At 39.3% G+C, this 24,389-nt stretch overlaps 1 protein-coding gene across 4 annotated transcripts in view; it reads right to left on the bottom strand.

Moving 5' to 3' along the window:
• Positions 1-16,435, bottom strand: part of FANCC (FA complementation group C) — an 85,422-nt gene extending 68,987 nt beyond the window's left edge. For 2 of the 4 annotated variants that reach the window (XM_069002566.1, XM_069002562.1), the window contains exons 1-2: positions 16,385-16,435; positions 186-359 (exon numbers count right to left, since the gene is read on the bottom strand). In XM_069002566.1, the coding sequence (XP_068858667.1) occupies positions 186-350 (165 nt within the window). In that variant the 5' untranslated portion in view covers positions 351-359; positions 16,385-16,435. Of the gene's footprint in view, positions 1-185; positions 360-8,035; positions 8,105-14,455; positions 14,477-16,384 lie in introns of those variants that run through there. The other 2 variants (XM_069002564.1, XM_069002565.1) reach the window with 2 other exon arrangements.
• Positions 16,436-24,389: the final 7,954 nt, after the last annotated feature.

Raw genomic sequence — 24,389 nt, forward strand, 5'->3', positions numbered from 1 at the left:
AAGCATTCTCCTGTTTCCATTACCTGTGACTGTTTCCCAAATTAGCCCCTCTGATCCAGCAATACATTAGGTGAACAAGACAAACCTCTTTGCTACTGTTAGCTTCTGGTTTTGTCAAAACATGGTGCAGATTGTTTCAGAGGACCTCTTCAAAATAGGTCACTCTTCCTTCTAAAGTCACTTACCGAATGTTTTATTGTTTCATAAAGCTGACATAGAAATTCCTGGAGCTGGGGCAAGTGAAGGCACACATCTTTCTGGGATTCCAGCGTAGTGGCTTGACCCCATTCAATAGCTTTATCCAACCAATACCCAAAGTTCAGTTTGGGCACTGTAGTGTCCTGATCCATTCCACAATCCTGAAAAAAATATTTTAAGTACACATCAGGCACCACTAAGCACTGGCTTCAAACCAAGAATGAATATACAAAGAGAGACTTCTGCTACCTTTTTTGTGTACACACAAGAAAGAAGGTGTAGGGAGTGTCTGTGTTTACATCTCATAAGGCTGGCAATTTTATATGTGATATTAAGAGGGTAAACTAATAACTCCATTATGACAAAGTAGCAAAGGGGGCACAGTAATCAGTAAATTATCTTAGAATGAATGTAACACCCAGATGTGTTTCAGGCTCTTGTTATCTAAATTTGTCATCACCAATATTTCATTCAGAATTTTAGAATAATTTGAGCGCGCATTTGTTTCGAATGCTATGCATGAAGAAAAACTAAAAATGTTTGTTCCAAGATAAATGAAAATCGGGCTCAATCAAAACAAAAGGCACTAGGAGGCCTTTGCTAATTGCAATTTCTGTATTTGTAATTGATCATTAGCTTTAAGTGCAAAAACAGTATTCTCCTAACAGAAACTGATAAATTTAATATCTCAGTTCTGTTTCTCTTTGTATACTATACAAGTAAGAGGGAAATAATATAACCATGTGTAGCTTTACATAAAACTCAGCTCTGAATGAAAGCTGTACCATAAATGACCTACATCCTATGGCACACTTCACTCTAAAACACTGGTCTTCGAGAGATAAGCACTATCACCAAGCCAGAACATTAAAATCCAACCAAACTGTCCCAGCAAAAGATACTAAAAAACAGCACACATTTTTTTCTGCTTTTCTATTATATTTTTCTTTGACAGAAGGACAGAAAATAGTACAGCAGGCAGTACAACAACCTTTAAATCTCTCTGAAAGAAACACCTCTTAGGCCAAACGAGCAAATGACCTCTTGCAGACTTTCAGTCCTTGTTCTTTTTGTCAAAACTGTGAAGACAATGGTCAATTAACAGAATGTGGAGGATGTTTTCAGAAATGAATTGTTGCCCACTTGGAAGCAAATTTAGACACTCAGAGATGCCACAGAAATCAGTGAATATGTATCTTTGCAAGCTATAAACCAAAAAAATAAACCAAAACCTCTACAGCCGCCCTGCAAACCAAGCTTGCTTTCTACAGTTAACCCTTACAAACACAGCATTTGTATAGCATGCTAATCTGAGACAGATAAAAATTTGAAGCTTGTTAATAAGCTTGTTTAATGTGTATGAGAAATAAATAAATAAATAAATAGCCTATAGTGAATCACAACTATTATTTGAGTTTGGATCCCGTCCAGAAAAAAAAAAAAAATTTAAAAAAACCCTTGAGATTAAGCTACTGGATTCCTACAGTACAATGTGTATTTGACCCAAACTTGTTCAAAGTAATCAAAGCCACTGCTCTTGTTCTTCATTATACTCCCATTTCTGTCTGCAACTGCTGCTGCCAACAGAGCTCTTGAGGGATCTGTGCAGTGCCAAGATCTTACTGATCTTCTCTGAGTATCAAAACAGGCTATGAGACACTTCATCACAGTAGCTGGCTGAAGCGACACAGGTCCCAGTGGCAATTAGCCATCAAATACTTTTATCACCACAGGATGAACATATGAAAGACTTTCAGAACACGTTAAAGCCAGGAAGTGAACTACCACATTTGATTAAATTAATGAGCCTACTTGATGTTCCCAGATAAGATTAATCCTCCCAAATAATTGAAAAATCAGTCCCCTAACAAAATGGTTCCTAAAACTTTTAGGAAATGAGAAAAAAAGGAAAACCAAAACAATCAAAAAAAGGGGAACCACAAAAACTCCAGCATTTTGGGCCCAGTCATGAGTTGATTAAGCATTAACTGAGGATCCAAGTAAAGCAAATCAAGCAGGCTAATTGAATATACCAAGTACCTGTTTCTACTACTCCCGTATGCAGAATGGCACAGCCATCACATATCTTTTTCCAGAAGTCTGAGATCCCAGCTCCCCAATAAGAAAGGTGTTCTATCTCCCTTCTTTATTACAGCTAAATAAACTGGATTGCTGGTCCAGAGAGACTCCTTGTCAATTCCTTAACTGGTCCAGAGCCACTGCCGCATAAACAAAGACTGAGCTGCACATTCTATTTTTTTTAACTACTACTACTATAAAAAAAAAATAAAAGGTCAAAAATAAGAACAGCACATCTTAGAAGTGTATCTCTTCTCTATGCTGACAACTTCAAGTGTGCATTTTTTTACTGTTTCTGATAGCTAATTCCTTAAAATATCTGTCCTGAATATCTGCATGAGCAAAGTACTCTCCCATCAACAGACTTGCAATAATCACACAGAAGACAAAGTAGCTCTATGTTCAGTGCTATTCAAAACGCTCACCTTGTTGCACGAAAGCACAAGCAAAGGACCTGGACCAAAAAAACCCCAACTATACATCCTAGAGTTCAGAACCTATCCTCAGACGGATCAGTCCTGGACTTCATCTTTTCACGTAATTTTCTGATGAAATTTTCTGTTTCTAAAGCAGAGCTACGAAATTTTAGCTGAAGTTTAATGCTCAATTCAGAGATACATTTATGGGCAAAAAATAGAGGAGTCAATTCTATGTCCATCTCCAAAGTGGATTAAACAACAAATATATGTGTTTTTCTGTGTAGTTAATTTTCTGAAACTGCTTAAAATCCTAATAGATCAACAATAAGGAACAAATGATCCCTGTGATAAAGACACGAGGTAATCTGCAGTGCATGTTTGGAATAAACCATTTAGAGAGACATGTAAAGATCTTTGCACTTTTTTGGTGGGGGGAAGCAGGGGGAAGGACGAAGGGTTGTATGCTTCTGTAAAGCTTTGGGTAAGAACTACTCTCGTCGTTTCAATGGTAGCAGAATCCCTTACAGCAACTATTACATGATCACAGAATCCTCTGAGTTGGAAGGGACCCATAAGAATCATCGAGTCCAACTTTTAAGGGAGTGGTCCCTGTGGGAATGGAACCCGTGACCTCGGCGTTATCAGCACCATGCTCCAACTCACTCAACTCATCTCAGGGCTGTAGATTTTCAAGAATTATAATCACAAAAATTATAAAGGCATTGCTGCTTTCTGCTTTGGAATACCATCAATTCACACTTTTTATAAAATTGTTCTGAGATCAACAGAAGAATACAACAAAGTGGCATTTCCAGGAATTTCTGCACTATTCATACAGGCCACTGGCCCTTGTTTAGCATTTACTACGTGCTTCAATCCATCCTTGATCAAGAATGTGATTAATTTAATACACATTAGGGTTTTCTGCATCACAGCACTAATTATTCCACACTATTTCCAAGAGCGCCCTATTTCCAATAGCATGATTTTTAAGCTGTATGTGTTTGTTTTCATTGGAAGTTTCCTACGAAATAGTTATTTTATTGATTGTTTACTTTAACTATAGCATCTAGTCCTGAAAAGAGCAATTAGTTTAATATAGCTTACTCTTGTCTTCATCTCAACATTACTGGAAAACACACAGCGAAGTTACTGAATGTATAAATAACCTGATTAAAAAGAAAATATACCAGACACACAGATCAGTCACTAACTCTTGTTACCAGATCTTGAGGCAAAGTCCCCAAATCTGACTTTAGTAGGTTGACAAAAATTATTATTGAACTTTTATGACTTAATTTTTCTTTAATCTTGTAAATTCAGCTGCTAAATTAAAATAAAGCTTTTCAAGTAGAAGGATCTTTGAGATACCATTAAGGTACGATATTGCCTTATGTCACAGCATTCCAAATAAGTATGACTAAAACTTGCATTCAAGGTATGAAGCTCTCACTTTTCCTTTAATCGGTGACAAGTAGCTCCACGCTCCAAACAAACATTTTACTTGCCACTCCTCCTCCTCTACCTCCTCCTCTCTTAAATCCTACCCACCAGCAATCTTAGCTTATGAGGAAAAACACAAAATAAGAAAACAGGTAAAAATACTCTTAGTGACATCAGGGTCCAAAGGCCACAAGCAGAACAGGTCACCATTAAGCTAACAAAACACATAAATACATGTTCCAAATTCCAGACTATTTTTAAGGGGTTTTAATACTTACAAAAACAGTAGAACAGTCCTTTTGTGCATATTTAGATATTAGGAGACTAATACTAGCAATTAGGAGACCAGATATTAGGTAAGCACTTCAGTATATTATATCATCAAAAGATACCATCATTTTGACTCCTTAATCACCCTTAACGGTGGTACAGCATGGTTGATACAGTAATAGAACAGAAGAGTATTAACTTTTTTGATGTTTCAAAGATTATGATAATCATGTCATAAATTTACTACCTAATGGATATTCTGAAGGTATGCCAAGAAAAAAAGCAACTATTATCCTGACCATCATTACTGTTTTCTTATTTATTATTTCTCTACATAAAGTATCTATTAGGTTCTTTCACCTTGTTCTCAAGTGTTATTTTTCATCTTCACCTTGACAAGTCTCCTTTTGCTTACCAAGAAAATTTAACATTTAAGATAGTAAGAGCAAACATAGTTTATTTCCTACTTTAAAGAAAATCTGTTACCAGCCCCCCAAAAATAAATTTTAAAAATCATTTATTAGGAAAAAAGCAATTTTTTTTTAAGAAACTTCAGAAAGGTCCAAGAGTATGTGAAAATTAAAAACATACATTATTTATTCCTGTCATCTTATTTTTCACAGTATCCCTTGCTGAGAAATTAGCTTCAGAGACTGGTTTATAGGTTGGTATTAAGTCTAATCTACACACACTAGCAGTCCAGCAGTCAGGAATAGTCAAGAGAATAACTTCCATCTTCATTTTAGACTGGTATGCTTACAACCAGTGTTGATGAGTGTTCATTTTTTATTTAGTAACTTCTCAGACAAAAACAAGTTTGCCTATTTCTCTTTGTGCCTACATCCACAGATATCTGACAGCAAGAAAATACAACTGTTATAGAAAATTGCCTGTCTATATGGACACTTTCCAAATTAAAACAAACTGCATGCCACTGTATCTTCCCCTGGAAAATAAATCAAAGGACACAGTTTTGCCAAAGGAAAGGAATCAATATTGGCTAAGCAACCTGTAAAATCTGGCAAACCAAATAGATGTCAGCCAGATGGTTGACATTATCATTCAATGTTTAGACTAAAAATTCTGGAGAAAGTAACTAACTCTTCTATCTTGCTGCTCTATATTTGTTTCCTATATTTACTCTGATAATGGGCAATTTAACAGAGTTGCCTTCTGAATTATTTTATCAGGTCTCACTGGAAAAAGAGCACAATTTTCATCTTTAAGTGAATGTGGCCCCTAGCAGGAAGATTTTGTGGGCAGCATATATATTAAACCTCTTGCACAGGTTTAATCTGAGCATCATTGCAAACTGCAAAATGATGTTTCCAGTTGCATTCTGTTGCTCTGCAGTTCTAGAGAAGACCTGATGCCCTGAGGAAGCAAGCTTTGCTGGGATTCATACCAGATCTTTCTTGGATACTCTGAAACACTACATCTCCCTCTCCCCACAAAAGGACTGTATGATCATGATAAAGCTTTCTTCTTCCAGAGGGTGTCTGGGCACTGGAACAGGGCAGTGGTCACAGCACCAGCCTGACAAGAGTTTAAGAAGTGTTTGGACAATGCTCACAGGCACATGGTGTGACTCTTAGGGTGTCCTGTGCAGGACCAGGAGCTGGACTTGCTGATCCTTGTGGGTCCTTTCCAACTCAGCTTACTGTGTGATTTCCATTTATTAGGCTTCATGACCCCAAAAATATTATTTATTTGCCCCACACAAAAATTAATTTTAAAACTTTCTGGTTCCAATAGTTTATCTTGCAGATCTTCCCTCTGACTTACCCCATTTCAAGAGGTATAAGAATTAAGAATAAAACCTTCTTTAATGGGAAAAGCAGAAATAATCTCAGCACATCCATCTAACTCTTATCATCTATGCATAGGAACAGTGAAAGCAGGAGTGTATCACCGAATTTAACAGATGTTATTTGTTACCTTTCCATAATGAATCTTAACAGGGCAAGAAGGTTATCAACCGTACTTTCAAATACAAAATATCTAAGTACCATCCCATTTAATGGATTTTTAGGAACAAATTGAGTAAAAAAGTCTGATCACTAGCCACTGGAAGCCACTCCTGCAAGGAACACAACAAAGTTACTAATACACCAACACCACTAGTACTTTTAAAGTTAAATTTAAGAGGCGAAAACAGGCAATAAAGTAAAGTACCTTTACATCTCTGGCAGAAGACACTACGCAATTCGGCAAAGTACCAAAACATACAACAGCCTAGTTTAAAAGAATTTCAATGTCAGCAGTAGCCAGAACACAATCCAGCAAGACTCACATAAAGCTGTCCATACCAGTACAGGGAATCAGATGGATGCGCAAAATGGAAATTTGTTTCAAGGCAATAAAGCAAATCCCAGATTTGACCACTGCACACTGATGTTAAGCAGATCAACACGACCTTCCAAAACAAAAGCCAGACTTGAAAGAAACAGGGGGCTGATAGCTCACCCTTTAACTCCCTGCTCACTCTTCCGTATCTGAATTGCTTTCCTCTTATCAGTGATCCACCACAGAGGTAACAACAATATACCACAAAATACAGCAGAAGCTAAAATTTATATCCTGGGCATGGTGAACAGAAGCACAAACAAGTACCCACCTTCATAATCTTCTATGGAGGGGGGAGAAAGGGGGCGAAGTACATCTCCTTTCAATAAATTTTCTCAGTAAGGATTATGTATTTTGTCTTGCAATCTAAATAGCAAGCCTTACAAAACTATTTGATAACACTCAGGTCACTATAACATAGAAATCTCTCCTAGCGCTCGAGGAATAAAGTTTTGGGGGGGATAGCTCTAATGAAAATTAATGTTCAAACATCCCTGGATTTAGTTTGCTGGACAGAGCCTTTTCCTTCAGCCCAGCTCATTTTCAGCAGACTTCTGTGACAACAACAGAAATAAAGATGACACAAGGGACATTGCAGCTAAAACAATTATGCAAACAAATAAAGGCAACTCTGGACGAACTGTACAGAACTGTCTCTGGTACCTGGCAACATAAAAATTAAAGTAAAATATTTTTACACCACTTTGCAAAAAGTCCAGTCATTGCCAACACCACTTTACTTTCACTAAGTTACAGTAACATCACACATCAATTATGCATCGGTCTCTGATAACAGTAGTCTAAACATGACATAAATTAGATCTTATTTCGCAGGTTACAGGGAAAGGAATTAAGTGCTGGTTCTGTTTACATCAATGGCAAAATTTTTGCTAGTCTCAATGAAACCTAAATTTCACATTAAGTTTTCATGACAGCGAGAAGCTTATCCACACAAGAGCTTACCAAGTAACCACATTAGAAAAATTAGACTTTTTAGCAATAATGGTAAATTCTTGTTCAATTAAATCTATTTGTCTTGGGGTGATTTTGTGATAATACTGTATTTCCCTATAATCTGCTTATTGCTCAGAAATGGGTCCTGTAGCTTTCAGCTGGGTCCAGGAGAGGAGGGAGAGAAGCTGAGCGAATTCTTCAGCATGGTTTGTGTTCAAGGACGCACACACTCCCCTGCGTTCTCACCACTGCAGAGCTAAGGGAGCACCTTCCTGCTTTTAGCCAGCCTGTTAGCTGAGGCAAGGAACATTCCCCTACTGGCATACCAAAATCCTCTGGAATTTCTTCTTGTGGAACTGTTCAGCTTAGCTGTGATCCGAGAACCAGACCATCAGACCACAAGGACTGGTAGGGAGGCTGTGGGGATGCTGCATCCTGGCCTTGGGCCTCAGGAGGGGCTGAGCCAGCTACAGAGGGAACTTTAAACACACTGGCTTTCTCCATATCGAGGAGGTTTATTATCTGACATTACTCATTTGTTTCCGGTGCCTTGCCAGCACTCTGCTTGTTAAATAAATAATTTTTTCACTTTCAGCCAAGAAATTCCTTTCGTATTGGTGGGGGAGGGAGTGCTAAAACCTGTCTTCTGGGGAGGAGACGTTCCTTCCAAAGCATGTTCCCCTAAACTTGTCTCAAACCTAGACACTATTGTTTGTACCCATTCTCCTGTATCAAATCTGCCAGCTAATGCATCACTCCCTATCTCGTTGGTTGCTTGACACATAACAGTTATCTGGGTTATCTGACTATACTGTTTTCAGTACCCAATTCTAGCAAATATGCTCTCACAAAGCCTCATGTAAGCCAAAGTGAAATGAATGAATTATAGTTATCTAGACAATGAGCAATTTTTGTACCCAATATCAATTCTACTTTTTCAGTTAAACTTTTACATGTGGTTACCACTGTCTCCCATAGCTTAAAACCAGTATTAGAGATATTATACTGTCATTTCAGACCTCTAAAAGGCTTTCTTCAACCTCTTCTCTACAGAACAACACTTCAGAAAAAAAATTATCTGGGGGTGCTGGTGGGCAGCAGCTCAGTGTGAGCCAGCAGTGTGTGCCCGGGCAGCCAGGAGGGCAAACCCCATCCCGGCTGCATCAGACACGGCAGCACCAGCTGGGATCGGGATCATCCTGCTGGATGCAGCCGTGGTGCGGCCTCACCCTGAGTCCTGTGTGCTGTGCAGGGCCCCACAGTTTGAGAAGGACGGGAAGGTCCTTGAATGGTGCAGAGAAGGACGGCAGAGCTGGTGGAAGGGCTGGAAGGCAGATGCTGTGAGGAGCAGCTGAGGGCTCTGGGTTTGTCTAGTTTGGAGAGAAGGAGGCTGAGGGGTGACCTCATTGCTCTGTACAGCTTCCTGAGGAGGGGACATGCAGAGGGAAGTGCTGATCTCTTCCCAGAATTTCCTGGAATCCAGTAACAGGATATGTGTGAATGGTTCAAAGCTTCATCATGTGAGGTTCAGACTGGACAATGGGAAACCTTTCTTTACCAGGAGAGTGGTCAAACACTGGAACAGGCTTCCTACAGATATGGATTTTGCTCCATGCTTATCAAGCAGCTTAAAAAGAGGCCTCTGGACAATGCACTTAACCAAAGTTAACATTTGTTCAGCTGTGAATTGGTCAAGCAGTTGGACTAGATGATTTTTGTCCCAACAAAATAGTCTATTCTGTTCCATTCTGACCTGAACATAAACCAAACCAACCACCCAAGTTTCCCTCAACACAGATCCTCCACTTCTATCAACTTGTATGTTACTTGAGTGGAATACAGAGAAATTTATTTCCTTAAAATTCAAATCCTCTGGGAAAAAAAACCCACTTAGGTAGAGATTAATTCAAAGTTTCACCATAGAATAAACAGCATTTCTTTTGTGTCAGTTGCATACTTTGAGCTATCAGTGAAGGGACGTTGCATATACACCAATCCTTGGCACTTCCTTTTTTAGAAATTTCATTTTAAGTCCTGCAATTAACAAATACACTATACAGTAATTCCCTCATGTCCAAGCAGAAGCAGAAGCACATACATTAAACTATACACAGCAAGTTACAACATTAATCCTCTTGTCAGAGGAGTCACATATGACCTGTAAAATAGCAGAAAATGTGTATTCCTTTGTATTAGAGTATCAAGGAATAGCACTCACTTCTGTACATACTAAAATTACAAGGAGGCAGTGGGAAAGCCTAAAAAAATTCCTGCCAGAACATAATCTTCCTCCAACTAAGATGTGGGGGTCAAGAGGGAAAGCAACACGGACACAACCTATTTAGATGTAGAGAAGAATGACTACTAGCCTTTCTTTCTTTCTTCAATTAAACTATGAATGAACACTACGAGGCTTCGTACTTCCAGCAATGCTTCTTTAATAGCCATGCAACTGCTAAATTCAAGCTTCACCCCTGGCTTACCCAGGTATAGGAAAAGAAGACATATGTTCCAAACTCTTTATACCAAGTGTTTGAACATAAGGTGAAATACTCACTATGGTACTGATATCCAGAGCTACTCATACAGTCCAGTTGTAACTCTTATACTAAGTCAATTCTTTCTCCCCATTTTTATAAGAACCTCTAATATTTATTTAGTAATGAATCACACACCTTTCACTGAAATCCCTCAGCTCTACAGAGTTAAAGCATTTCTGCATAAGCACAAGGAAACAGAGGCACAAACAGAAAACAGTTAGTTCAAAGTCACTGAGAAAACAAATGACAAAAAGAGATAAAACACACATATCTCATATGCTCTAGCCTATTAGGAAACACTGTTTTTCAAGGATTTTCTCAAACATAATCTATAATTCAACTTAAGCTCCTCAAGCATGACATGACAATTTTTACAATGACAGTTAATATTCCACCAAAAAGAAAATGACCACACAACAACCACAGAAAAGTATTTTCTTTCCAGTTTACATTACACATACTTACCTTTATATGAACTCTAGTGACAGCTTAGTAAACATAAGTAAAAATCTGTGAAAAGTATTCAGAGTCCACAGTGAAAACAAGCTCACAAATGAAAGAATGCACTTCTCTGGCATAAAAGAAAAGAGTCTCATACTTTTCCCTCCTCTCTCTCTAAATACTCACACTCAGAAATAGCCACAGAATAAAATCAATAGAATAAAGATGTATTTATGGTACTAAATACACCTGACAGAAAAAGCAAAATGTATTCTTCAGAAGAATAAAAATAACTTCATGACACTCACATCAACATTTACACCTTTTTGTTGTACATTATCTTAACACACTCCCACAGATACTTGTCCCTGGAGCCCATTGACAAGGTTTCATGCTATTCACAGGCATTAAATCAGGCTATTCATTCTTCACAAACAAGAAGAGATAAGTTTCCTCAGAAACATCTAGAGCAAAGACTTTCAGTGATTCACTCAGTCAAACTCATACTGCAGAAACAATTAGCTATGTGGGCATTTAGACTCAAGACAGGGAACTGACATTCAAATCAATGAGACAGTGATTTGTGGAATTTTCAGTCAATTATTCCTGCATGTTTTATGAGCCTTTACTTTTTAATGTGTCAACAGTGGATCCTCTGACTTGTCAATAGCGCCTCTATCACATCTGTTCACGCAAACCTCACAATTTTGCCCTTGGCATGAAATTAAAGCTGTGTTTTTCTCTTATGGGAAGGAAGCTCCTTATGAATGTGGTCAGTTGATGATAGATGAGAACTTCTGACGTACAGCATAGAAAAAGAAATACTAGCTAGTGGTATGTCTCTTGGCCTTTCCTCCTTGTACACTGACATATGTCAATTTAGTTGTGCACTGTGATACCTTATTAGAGTCCTGTTTGGAACACTTCAATACTGACACATAGTTAATCAAGATTTATAATAAAAACATGTCCAATGAATCTACCAATAGGGAAGAAGGACAGCACTGAAATTTGGCTTCAGGAGTCAGAACCCTGTAAGTCCAATTCTCACATATGACACATCTCATACATGACACTAGAGAAATCATTAAAGTCAGTCAAATAAGGCTCATGCTACTTCACCTCCACAGAAGTCTGATTAGTTCTGCTCTGATTTTAAAGAATAGTACATTTTTATGTACTCATTTACTTCAAAAACAAACTAAAAACAAATATCTGGTAACACCAGATTTATGCCACTTAAATTTTTTTTTTTATTATTCCTCTCAAATATTTACAAAGTTCCTTGTGCTGCAGTAGCCTCGTAGGCTTTATTTTTCAGGATTACCATAAATTATTCTGTGAAGGTTACACTTGAGCAAGTCATCTGTCTTTAGACTGTGTCCAGTAATACCTGTACAACTCATCACTAGTAAAATTATGAAACTATAGCTCACAGCATTGCTTAGAAATATAATTTCTATTGGAAGTTAAAAATGCATGGAGAAGTACTATGTCACAACCCTGCAACCACATGCAGACAGTTAAAAAAAGAATTCTCTCATGAACAGCATCTGACAGGAGTCTGCCCTTTACCATTACACAGAGTAAAAGCATTCTTGACCAAATTTTAAAGAAGCTGTAACCAAAACTTCCCAAATTCAGGAGAGTAAATTATAATTGTTAATATAAATAATCTAGATTTCTCTTTATTAGTTTATTATTTATGTTTAATGAGTTTATGATTAATACAATACTAACAAAGAGTATTTTGCAACTCAGAATCATCAAATGCCATTTGTCTTAGCCATCTAAAATCAGTATTATTTCTATAGTAAAACACATAAGTAAGTCTTACTAATTTTTTAATACTTTTGTAGTACTTGCAAAGTTACTGTCCCTCACCAAGGACAGAATACTTAACATATTGTACATTCTTGTAACTTAGAAAGCAGACTAACTGCAATGGTCCTAAAGTGTTCTTGGGAGCTGGTGGTATGTACCACCAAGTCTCAAGCACAAAGAATTTTCTAATTCCAAAGCTGCATGAAAGGAATGACAGATTTTTAGTGTGTATTACCATTGTCTTCATTTTAATAGCATTGACAGCAATTTATTATAGCATCAACTGAAAAATATAGTCTGGGAATACCCTTCTTGGTGAAAGCTGAATTGTTTAATTTAAGAACTGATTTTTGAAAGCTGTTCTACCATTTATACATTTGTAAGACTGTTACAATCTGGCATACTTTTGTGCATTGTTTAGATCAGGTTGGAACAAAATATGTTGTACTCATTCAAAATAATTTTTAAAAATCATCTGATAAATCAAAGATTGAAGATTTTTATTTGGGAACAATCTCATGCAATACATAAATCTTCCTGTAAATGTCAAAAATTATTCCATGTATATCGAAGGATTCTAACACTTCCTGCATTCTTCTTTCAGGAAAAACTTGTTTCACTTATCTCCATCACCCTTCACAAGATCCTCCACCCAGATGTCTTTTAAAAGACATCTTTGCCAAAAGCAGCACCTTCACAATTGGAGGGCAGTATACTGAAACATATGTCTTAGGGAAGAAGAAAAGAAATTATAATTTAAAAGCACACTGAGCGCCCAAGGCTGTGTCGACTGCCTTCAAAGGGGTATCCTTTGTTGCTTTAACTCCTCATAACATCACCCCAATTCTCACCAGTATCCATTATGACACTTTCACCCATGGTATCCTGTGGTTAATTTCATGTGCACACCACCCAGCTGGTCCCTATGCATATGCTGACCAGATGGAATCACAGAACCATAGAATGTTAATGAGCTGGAAGGGACCTTACAGATCATCTAGCCCCAACCCTCCCTGCCATGGGCAGGTACATTGCCCTCTAGACCAGGTTGCTCAAGGATTTATGCAACCTGACCTTGAACACTTCCAGGGATGGGGCATCCAAAATGTCCCAGGCTAGCCTGTTCCAGTGTCTCACCACCCTCACAGGAAAGAACTTCCTCCTAATACAAAACCCAAAGCTCCCCTCTATCAGTTTGAACCCATTCCCCCTTGTCTTAGCACTACAGTTCCTGATGAAGAATCTGTCTTCAGCTTCCCTGTAAGCCCCCTCCAGATACTGGAACGTTGCTCTGAGTTCTCCATACATTTCCTCTTCTTTAACCTGAACAGTCCCAACTTTCTCAGCCTGTGTTTGTAAGGGAGGTGGTCCACTCCTGGAGGACTGCTGCCCAACAACATGGTGAATAACAGTCTTTCTCTTTGGCCCCACCTTCAAATTTTAGACTATATATAGGAATAGAATTGCCATTGAGAAAGGGATGATCAATAGTTAACTCATGTAAGCACAGTTAACTATTAAGAGACAGGAAATGTTAATCACAAAACCTAAGAAGCGGAATTTGCCTTAATCTTGTCAAGATAAGAAGAACAAGAATTTGTTTGAAACCAGCACAAAAGCTGCCGAATCATTCCACAAAGGACTGTGCATGCTCCAGAAAGAAAGGTGAAGAGTGCATTGTGATGAAGGCTACTAGCCTTCACTAGGAGGAGGAGGAGCCCTCCTCAGTGCAACCACCGGGGTACACAGCGCATGCACGGCACGTACGCTAATGATATTAATGACTTCCAAAAGTAATTTGTATGACCACTCCTCCCTAAGGAATGTGATGAATATTCATGAATTTTAGCCATAATACTGGACTCTGTGTGTGTGGAGTGCTGTGTGTGTATGTTAGTAGGAATGATCCCCCACACACCTGGTGCCGAAAAAAGCAAATACCTGCTTCTCTGTCTCTGAAGTGTCTCTTGGCCCAGTCTGGAGCAATTCACCATAAAACCTTTATCCTGCTTTCAAACTTGGTTAAAATTATCAGGTTCAATTCTTAGTAGCTAAAGTTATGGAGAGGCAGAATCACACAGATCTCATTTCCTGAGGAAACTACGATAAAAAGCACAGAAGTTATTATCAAAACCTGATCCATGCTTGTAAGTGAGAAGATAACCTTCGGGATCTGTTCCCGGCTCACGTTTTCCCAGTGCCCCGATCTCCGGAGCCAAGCCTCTGCTGAGCGGCCCAGCCCCGCAGAGCCGCCGCTGCCCAGCCGGTGGCAGCAGTGAGCACCCGCCCCGCCGCGCCAAACGCGCCCCAAGCATTCCCAGCAACCGCAAAATCCAACGTGTTTCCATGGGCTTGGCAGCGCCTCACACTGTACCTTCCGCAATGGCTCCACTTCCGCTTCAAATACCGCTTGGTGATGAACTCTTATGACACAACTTTTCAATCTTGAGCAAAGAAGGGGAGAACATAGACCCAAATAATGGAGCAAGTAATCCATGTAACTCAGAACATAAACTGAATTAATTTAATGGGCGCAGACAAGAAACCTTTCCTTTCACATAACAGATTCAGAGTTTGAACTGGGAGTGACAGGGGGGCAGCTTCAGATCCTTTAATTACATATCAGAAAAAATTCCCAGATTCTGAAGATTCTCCTAGTTTTCAAAAGACCATCACTAGATTGTTACATCACAGTAATTTTACCTAAAGGCTTCTTCACTCTGATAGAGAGGATTATCCCAGTTTAGTTATTTTAGTTATTCTCCCACATGAAAAATGGCCATTCGGAAAATTTTTGAGAGGAGTGGAAGTTTAATGACCTACATTTGTGAACCAAAACCCAAAACTTAAAACGTCAAATTCTCCCAGCACTTACGGGACATCTGTCTTCCCTAATCTTTCGTTTAAGTAAAAGGCCAGCTACATTTTCTGACAGTATTCTTTAAAAGCCTACTCTACTGGAGTTCCTCCACCACAGCAGATGTCTGCAAGTGTCAGACTGCACAGTACAAAAGCTGGCAAAGTCTGCTGAATCAGAAACAAAGCTGTTAACTTTTTACTCCCCCTCCATCAACCATTTAGTAAGGTACCCATGCATTATTGTTGCACCCGTCTTGCACATATATCACAAAATGACCTTTTATCACTGTTTCCTCCCTAGAAAAAGGGGAAATAGCAAGACACAGACAGCACAGATGTTGATGTCTCTCTTTGCAGATGTTTTCAGTACCAGATAGCACCTATACGGGGAATACAAGAAGGCTGGACACGGACTTTTTACAGGGAAAATGTAGTGACAGGATAAGGGGGAATGGCCTTAGACAGATTAAGTTTAGATTAGATGTTAGATAGAAACTTTTCACACTGAGAGCGGTGAGGCACTAGCACAGGCTGCCCGGAGAAACTGTGGATGCCTGATCCCAGGAAGTGCTCAAGGCCAGGCTGGACGGGGCACGCTGGCATGGATAACACAAGGACCACAGGAATGCGGCACGCAGTAGCTCGGGCAGCAGCCGGGGGCCCGGGCCAAGCGCAGCTCTCAGGATGTAGCGCAGGCCCGGCCCCACCGCCACCTTCCTCTGCCGACCTCAGAGTCCCGGGGAGGCCGGGGAGGGCCCGCCCGACGCCTCGGTGCCCATTCCCCGGCGGGCTCCTCGCCGCCAGCTCCAGCGGAGGGCGAGGCCGCGGAGGCCGGCGGATGATCCGCACTAGCGCACCCCCTTCCCGCCACGACAGTCCCCGGCCCGCGACCACCGGGGCGCGGCCCTAGGGGACAGGGCGGGCGAGAAGCTGCCGCTCCCCTCCAGTCCCGGGGCAGGTCCCGCCGGAGCTCCCCGCGCCCGCCGCCGTCCCGCCCCTCCCGCGCCTTACCCGCGCCCGCCGCGCGCCGCACCATTGGAACTTTGGCGCGCGCTGCCCCGCTGCCCCGGGCCGCGCCTGCGCGGGGGGGCGGGGCCGGGCGGGCACGAGCGGCGGGGCCAGCCTGGCCGTCCTCTGCTGACCCGGCACGGCGCGGGGGCCGCTGCTGGAACCCGTGTCAGGTTTAGGCTGGGTATTAGGAGAGGGTTTTTCATGCCTAGGGTGTCTGGCCCTGGGCCAGACCTCTCAGTACCAAGCCCGTCTGAGGTTCAGAAACGTTTGGACGGGGCTCTCAGGCACATGGTGTGACTTGGCATGTCCTGCGCAGAGCCAGGAGTTGGATTTCCATGGTCCTTGCGAGCCCCTTCCAACTCAGGATGGTCTGTGATTCTTCGATTCTGAGTCTGTGATTCAGCCTGCCCCAGCCGCACACACTTAGCTTCCCGACTCAAACACAGGAGATCGTGAACCAGAGCTGGGACAGGAGCCCTGTTGGTCTTCAGGGCCCGTGGACTCGCAGGGGAGCCTCGCGACGGGAAACTGAGGCGCCTCTGTTGCCTGCGCGCTGAAAGCTCGAGTGGTGAACCAGCAAGATGGGCAAAGCCAGTCGGGCCCGGCACGTGCGGCTCAGGGAGTGGATCCAAAGGGAGACCAAAGTGACAGGGACGTGGTGGCCCCAGAATGGGTTGTGGGTTCTCCGCCGCCGTGCACCAAGTGCTGGCAGGCCAAGGTGCTTGCTTGCCCACAGTCTCTCCTGGGCTCTGACCATGAATGAATAAAACCCTTAGGTTTTACCACTTCTGGTAAGATTAAGTACAAAAAATGTTAAACTTTTGCTTCTTTTCAGTTTTCTGAATATAACAGGCCCTTGTATCCCTGTGAATAAAATGCTATCAGTATGAGTACACACATAGAGTAGATAAGAAATTTTGGTTTGAATAAACTTAGGGTTGGAAATAAATACTCGATTAACTGAAATTTGTGTTGGTGCCAAAATGAGAAATATTGACAGGGTGAACCCTACTGTCCCTCAGTTTGTTATAAATCTTTAGTAATAAAACTACTAAGATCCATACTCTGACACTGGTCCTGAAAGGAATCTTGCTGAAAATAGCAACACTACACAACCCAACTACTTGGTGCATTTTTGCTCACAAGCCCACTTACACAGTCATACTTAATTATCTTCCTCTCCAACTCATCTACTCAGCTCCTTCTCCTGTTCACCCTGGTAGTTCACTCCTGCCTGGTTTTACCTCCATGTTCACTGTTTGCAAAATAGAGCTGGTGGGAAGTTGCTACTGTATTTCCACCCATCTTTTTGAGAAGCCATCAGCACGTAGAATTCTCTGTTACCTAGCATCTTCCTCCAAATATGTATTCTTACACCACCTTGTCCTTATTTCTTACTTGAAGAAACTGGATAGTAAGGCACTCATTGCATTCTTACCTATGGAAAAGCAAAATGGATTACCTGAAAGAACAAAGACACTAAGACAAAACACTCTCTGTCTTGAACCTAGGTTGAATTGTGGCTTTTCAGATGGATTTTAAATTAAATTGCAGTGACATCACTAGTCTGAATTATAGGCTAGCTTGCATTAGACTTACATTCAAGATTTAAAGTCTGCTTGAACATATGACTATCACAGCTGCTGAAGTTAAAGTTGCTGTTTTTCTTTTCACAATTTAAGAAGACCAGCTGATGTTCAAACTACTTACTCCCATTCAGCTTTCATATTCTTCCATTCTTGCATTCTTTCTTGGGTTTTTTTTAGAGGTTTCCTCTTTTCTGGTCGCCATTGCTTTCAATTTTCTATGAGACATCCCCATCAGTACAAAAGCAAATTCAACTTACCCATATAGTGAAATCCTGTGGCTTAATAGTGAATGTGTGACTTAAATTACTTTTTTTACATTTCATCCTATCAAATCAGAACCCCCTGATGAATTAAAGGCTTGTTTGGGAAAGTTCCAAAGTTCTTTCTTGGGAAACAGCAACTGCTTATCAGGCAACTCATCAAGACAAAATGTCGGGATGTTTCCAACACATCCAACACATTTGCAGAGCACAACTTCAAGCTTTGTGTGTAATCCCCATATTCACACAGTGTGGCCAGTTCGTAACTCATGCAACTGTTTTAAATATTTTACTCCTCTTTTTTGTCAAGTGAAAACATGGGAGAATTTGTATTTGTTTTCTACTATTGATTGTGTTAATACTTTCTTAAATGTCAGCATTATTAATTATTTCATTCCTGAAACTGTTTATGGTTCTATTTATGGTACACTGGGAGAAGCTTGAGGGGAAAAAGTTTGATAACATCATTTTTCATGTTTCTAACTGAACATATCCCAGTGTTGTCCAGTGTGTATTTCTATCCCATAGTCAGAATAGCAAAACCTGCCTTTGTTAATCAGCTTGATGTTTACACTATAAATTTAGCCAGTTTTCTTGCTGCACAACAAAATAACTGCACAAAAAGTTCTCATACACACCTGAACATATGGCTAAAGATCATTGTAATATACTAGGAGCTGTGAAAAATAAACCCAGGAATTAAAAAAAAACAAACAACAGACCAAGGCATTTAAGAAAGCCATGGGAAAGGGTAAAATAGACAGATATATAAAAAAGAGGAACAAATAAAAAACCAAGAGGAAAGTAAATTACTAATATGCATAAACTTCAATAGGTAGAAAGAACACTTGGTAATATTACCTTAGAATGACCCTCATTTTAAATAGTCGCAAAATAAGTAGCAATGATACAAATAATCAAATATTTGTATTTCATTAGGTATTACAAAGGTATTACAAACCAAGTGAATGCCAATACGAACGTTCTGTTACTTCAGACAGTCTGTATGGAGTTTGCCACTCCCACATTTAATAAATGCAAAACATTTGAGGTTAAAAAAAGTTATGGGGACTATTTTTTTAGCCTTGATCTTTTAATAACATGCTACTACTACATATAGAGCTAGTACAGCTGCCTTGTCTTAGAGAATTACTAATGGTAATTCTTTGACACTTACAAATAATATTTGAAACTATTAAAAGCCACCAGAAATAGTACTGCTATAGATAAGAATTCCATTACTTCAGACGTGGAATATTTAGGAAAGGGTATTCCAAATACCAGAAAATTGTTGGCTGCTTCCTGAGAACCCTAGCAATCTCCTCTTCCCCAAGGTATGTTGCCAAAGCCCCTCATTAAGCTTTGCACTTTCGTGAGACACAGCAGATACTATACTTTGGTTCAGGGCAAAATATCAGCATTTGGTCTTTTGGCCAGTATTAATTTGGTAGGAAAAAATGTCCCCTCTTAGGGAAAAAGAAGGAAATATATATTTGATACGTTTGGGAGGAAAAAGGAAAAAAAGAAAAACAAAAAAAAAAAAAAAAGAAAAAGAAAAAGTCCCAGCTATTTGAAGCTTTTCAGAAGTTTGGAATGTTAGAATAAATACTGGGGGAGGTAGACTGATAGGATGAACTGTAGGTGAGGCACACAAAGGTGCATGGTAAATATAATGATCAATGAACATGACCACCACATATGTAATACATTTAGTCACAGCAGTTAGCTAAAGAGCACATACTGCTCTGAGCAACAGAGGAGTACCAAGTAAAATGCCCTCAGACCCCTTATCTGAAGTGAACATGGTATATGCCTCCATGTAGATCTGTGGCTAGCTCAGAATGGTTGGTACAAGATAGCAAAGAGCTAAGGTAGATGCTGCATCCATGTTGTTGTCCTTTCCAGATAGGATTGGAACTGCCTGAGCATTGCAGTGGCAAGCAAAGCATAAATCATATTTAAGAGATTTCCAGAGAAGACCATGGTGTGTAACAAGTCACCAGTAGATTTCAATGTATTGCTGTTTGCTAGCCACAGTAGGGGATTTCTGAATAGGCAGATGGCGGCATTTCTAGATGCTGATTATATATTTGAAAATTTACCCACTAAAATACTGTATTTTGGGCATCTGTTAGCAGAATAGTGAGGCATGTTAACTTCCTTGAGTTCCAGGTGTTCATTTTCTCCCGTATCGCCCATTCGATTTGCAGTATAATTTCATGATTGCTTATGCTTTCTATGCTGTTCCATTAAAGAGACTATGTTCAGTAAGGAGAAGGGGAGTTGCTTCTTGGAGGCATCAGAGTCTGCAAATCCTCTTGATGAACTTTGTGGGCACTGTGTGCCACACAGTCTTTATGTTCACGCTGGAATAGTTTTTCCTCTCCTTTTTTTGTTGATTTGGAATGTTGTTCCTTTTGATTTGACATCCTGGGGATGTTTACTTGCTCCTAAGCAGAGCTGGGACATTTTCTGTGTTCTGTGTCCCAAGTGATAGATGAGTATGTTTGGTTTCTTCTTAATGCAAACGCCATCAAGTCTTTAGCTGGGGAGCCTCTGTAGGGTTCAAAAAAATTTGCCCTGAATCGACTAGTGCTGTTAATGACTAATGTTTCTTAAAACAAGACCTGAGAAGTTCACCTAGCCTCTATTTAGGCTGTCCTCTTATTTCTCAGACTGGTATAAAACATGGTCACAAGGATAAAATTTGGAAATTGTGCCATATATCAATCACGTAGCTAATCTTGGCTCAGTCAAGATTTTCATAATTTGTCTTATTATGTATCTTTCCAAAATGTGATTAGAGAAGATGAAGTATTTAGGTTGGTGATTATGTTTGTATCTATAGTTTATAAATTTTCTTGTAGAAAATAATCTTAAAAATAAATCCTTTCCCTGTACCTGTCTGCACTCACAGCAGGTGCTATACAAAGAAAGGATGAGTTACATCAATCATTCCCAAGACACTGAAACAATAAAAATATAAAAATCTTTCATGATGTCCCACTGCTGTTGTGTAATGGCTGAACACTTCAATACTAGAGAGCATTTCCAAAGCTTGTTCCACAGAATCAAGCACACCACATTGAAGCAGAGATCTTATTAATTTCTATGGTGTTCCCTACTGATAGTCTAAAAATTTCCCATAGCATATACAGAAGAAGCATGAAATACTTGCTACAGGATGTAAAGTTAATGACTTTGCCTTGACCTATTATCTTACTGTCAGCTGTTAACAGTATGAGATACTCCTGTGAGCATTTCTGTTTCATGTGTGTGACTATATTCCTTTGTGCTTTATATAAAATACTCTCCTTAACTAGAAGTGTTTACACATTCTAGAACCTGTGAGGTTTTAGCAAAATTTTAGGTAATGAAAACGGAAATGCTGTTTTTACTGGCAGCAAGCAGGAGCCAAAATAAAAAGTCAGCAAAATGTAATAAAGATCATGCTTCAACCAATTTTCAGAGGGTTGGAGATATGGGAAACTGCCTGTTGAGAATTGGTATGCAACTACAAAACTTCATATTCTTTCATGAATTACATAATTATTCCAATTCCTGATAAGCTACAAAGCATTAAATCTTACAAAATTAAGTAGCTATCATAAAGTAAATCAGATATCACACACTGAAAGTCTTCAGCTTTTTCCTTTGGAAACCTGATTATTACAAGTGAGATTTTCAAATTAACCAACTAAATCTCAATAAATTCATTTTTCTTCACAGTTAAAAGTATGAGAAATCTGGTCACTACTTGAAACTGAAATTTCAAACAAGCCCACAACACTGTAAAACATTGCAACTAAAACAGCTTATAAGTTCTAATTCCATTAAATACAGACATTTACTAAATGTAGTAGAACTATACTAAAAATGCAGCAAGATAGTCATTGTGCGTGGAATATAAGACAAGTGCAAAAATAAAGGGAAGAAAGAAAAGCCTTTAAGTGAATAAATTTCTCTGTGACTGCCTTTTATCGTATGGATTAAATGTTTTGTTAAAGAGGGAAGCACAGTTGCCAGCTAACATAGTTTTGCTTGAAACATGAGACTGCTTTTTCATCTATAAGCTTTGCCAAGCCTATGTCTCCATCAAAACCAAACAAATCCAATGTGTAAACAAAAATGCTGTACATCAGATGAAAGTGAAGGAATTACCAATATTTACTCAATGCATGAATTTCCACCATAGTATTCCTAATGATGACTTCTCTATTAATGAAAAGGCCATAGAACATAGGAAAAGAGGACTGGATGGAGAGACAGGGAGAAGATACTACTTTTTGGTTTTAAACCAATCTTATGCAGGCATCGTTAGCTAACCAGTTTGAAAAATCATCTTTCCGGTCTGTATTTTTCTATGTCTGCTGAATGTTGTATATGATCATTTGTTCACAGCAACATAGGCCAGTCTGTGACTGTAGCCTTTATGCCTTTACAAATTGCATGTTTTCAGTGTTGCAGACCACTGCCTCATAAAAAAAAAAATCCCTCAGTAGGAATCCCTTCAAAATGGTGAAGATCTCCAATTACTGAGTAACTTTCTTAAAGTAGCTATCAAAATAGTTTATAGCAAGTCTGTAGAATCATTCCAGTGCTAGTCAAAAAGTGGCTGAAACAGCTGTATGACAGAAAGTAAGAACAGCAGTTTGTGGGTTGCCAACTTTCCCCCCACAGTCTCCATACATTAACTGAAAACCTTGTATTTCTCATTCCTTCATTTAGCCTGTTGTACACTGCAATATCATGCTTCTTTGACCTCCCAAAGGAAGTATAACTCCAGTATTCCGTTGCCTTCACTCCTTCTTTAAACAGTTTGTCATCCACGCTCCTTTGCCTGCAATACTCGTATTTGCAAGTCAGTGGAATGCACTCTTTCATAAATCTCCTTTCAGTTACTTTAGCAATCATTCTTCCTTTAATGATATTAACCTTTCTTTAACCTTGTCTATCTTCAGATTTAATCCTTTCCTTGTGACATCTCCGACAAAATACCAATTTGTTTTCCATCATTCTCTCATTAATACAGTGTTCCTTTGTTCCCTAATTTCTTGCATCATTAACTGAATATTTACACTGGGTCACCTTTAAACAATCAATAATCTAATACAGTGAATCTTATTCACAACTGATAATCACTTGCATTAATATAATTCATACTGTTCAAAAGAGCTTTATGCAGCTTTCTACAAACCACGTAAAGCTCGGTTGCAAAACATTTTTTCAAATACCTATATAAATGAAAGGTATGCATGCAAATGCATCATGCAAAATGAAATAGCAAAAATAAATATTGAATTATGTAAAAGAAAAGTATGAGACTATGTATCTGTAAACTACAAATAATTTTTTAAAATTGTGTTGAATGAATCCAAATCTGAACAACACAAGGCCAAGTTATTGTCACCTATAAAATAAATCTTGATGTATTAAAAATCACAAAGTAGGAGCCCAAAAGCTCATAAAATTGTTCATGCAACAATCCTACGTTTAAGGCATAGAGTTTGTTGCTCCATAAAAGATTTTGTTAATTTTGGAAACAGTTGCCTGTCCCTGTTTTTCTTGTACCCACAATGTCACACTCCTTGTTTTCCATGTTTTCTCTTAGAGGTGTCCCTTGGAGTCTGCTTAAGAGCTTTAGCTCAAACCTGGGATTTAACTATGTATTTCCTTACCTTTACATATTTCTTTCATTACATAGGACATAAAAAAAATCTCTGGCAGCTGCTACAATACCATTAGAGTTTCTTTCATATTTGATCTCACAAAATAGTTTTTGTCATGAAATAATACAATATCAAACATGTTATGAAGCTGGATCCCCTTCCTTCCTACTAAGTGCTACCATGTGGAGCACATTGTGACCTGAAAATAAATGCAAGCAACCTTCTTGCCTATTAAACCCTTATCTGAAACTCACTGTTCCGGACAAAGCAACAAATAAATTGTACAGGGAGCCCCATATATTAAACTTTGGTGTGTTCCTGTTTTCCTTTATTTTCCTTTTCTTCTCCTCTTTCTTTTCCTTCTATTTTTAGGTGCCCCTGATGCCTTGGAATGGCTACGGGAAAACACAGGCTAGACAAGATTAAGAGAATAAAAGCAGGTATTTATTGAAGGGCCTTCAAAGGTACACCTTGGGCAGTCAAAAGC

This window comes from Aphelocoma coerulescens (assembly GCF_041296385.1).
Source record: "Aphelocoma coerulescens isolate FSJ_1873_10779 chromosome Z unlocalized genomic scaffold, UR_Acoe_1.0 ChrZ, whole genome shotgun sequence".
Taxonomy (NCBI): domain Eukaryota; kingdom Metazoa; phylum Chordata; class Aves; order Passeriformes; family Corvidae; genus Aphelocoma; species Aphelocoma coerulescens.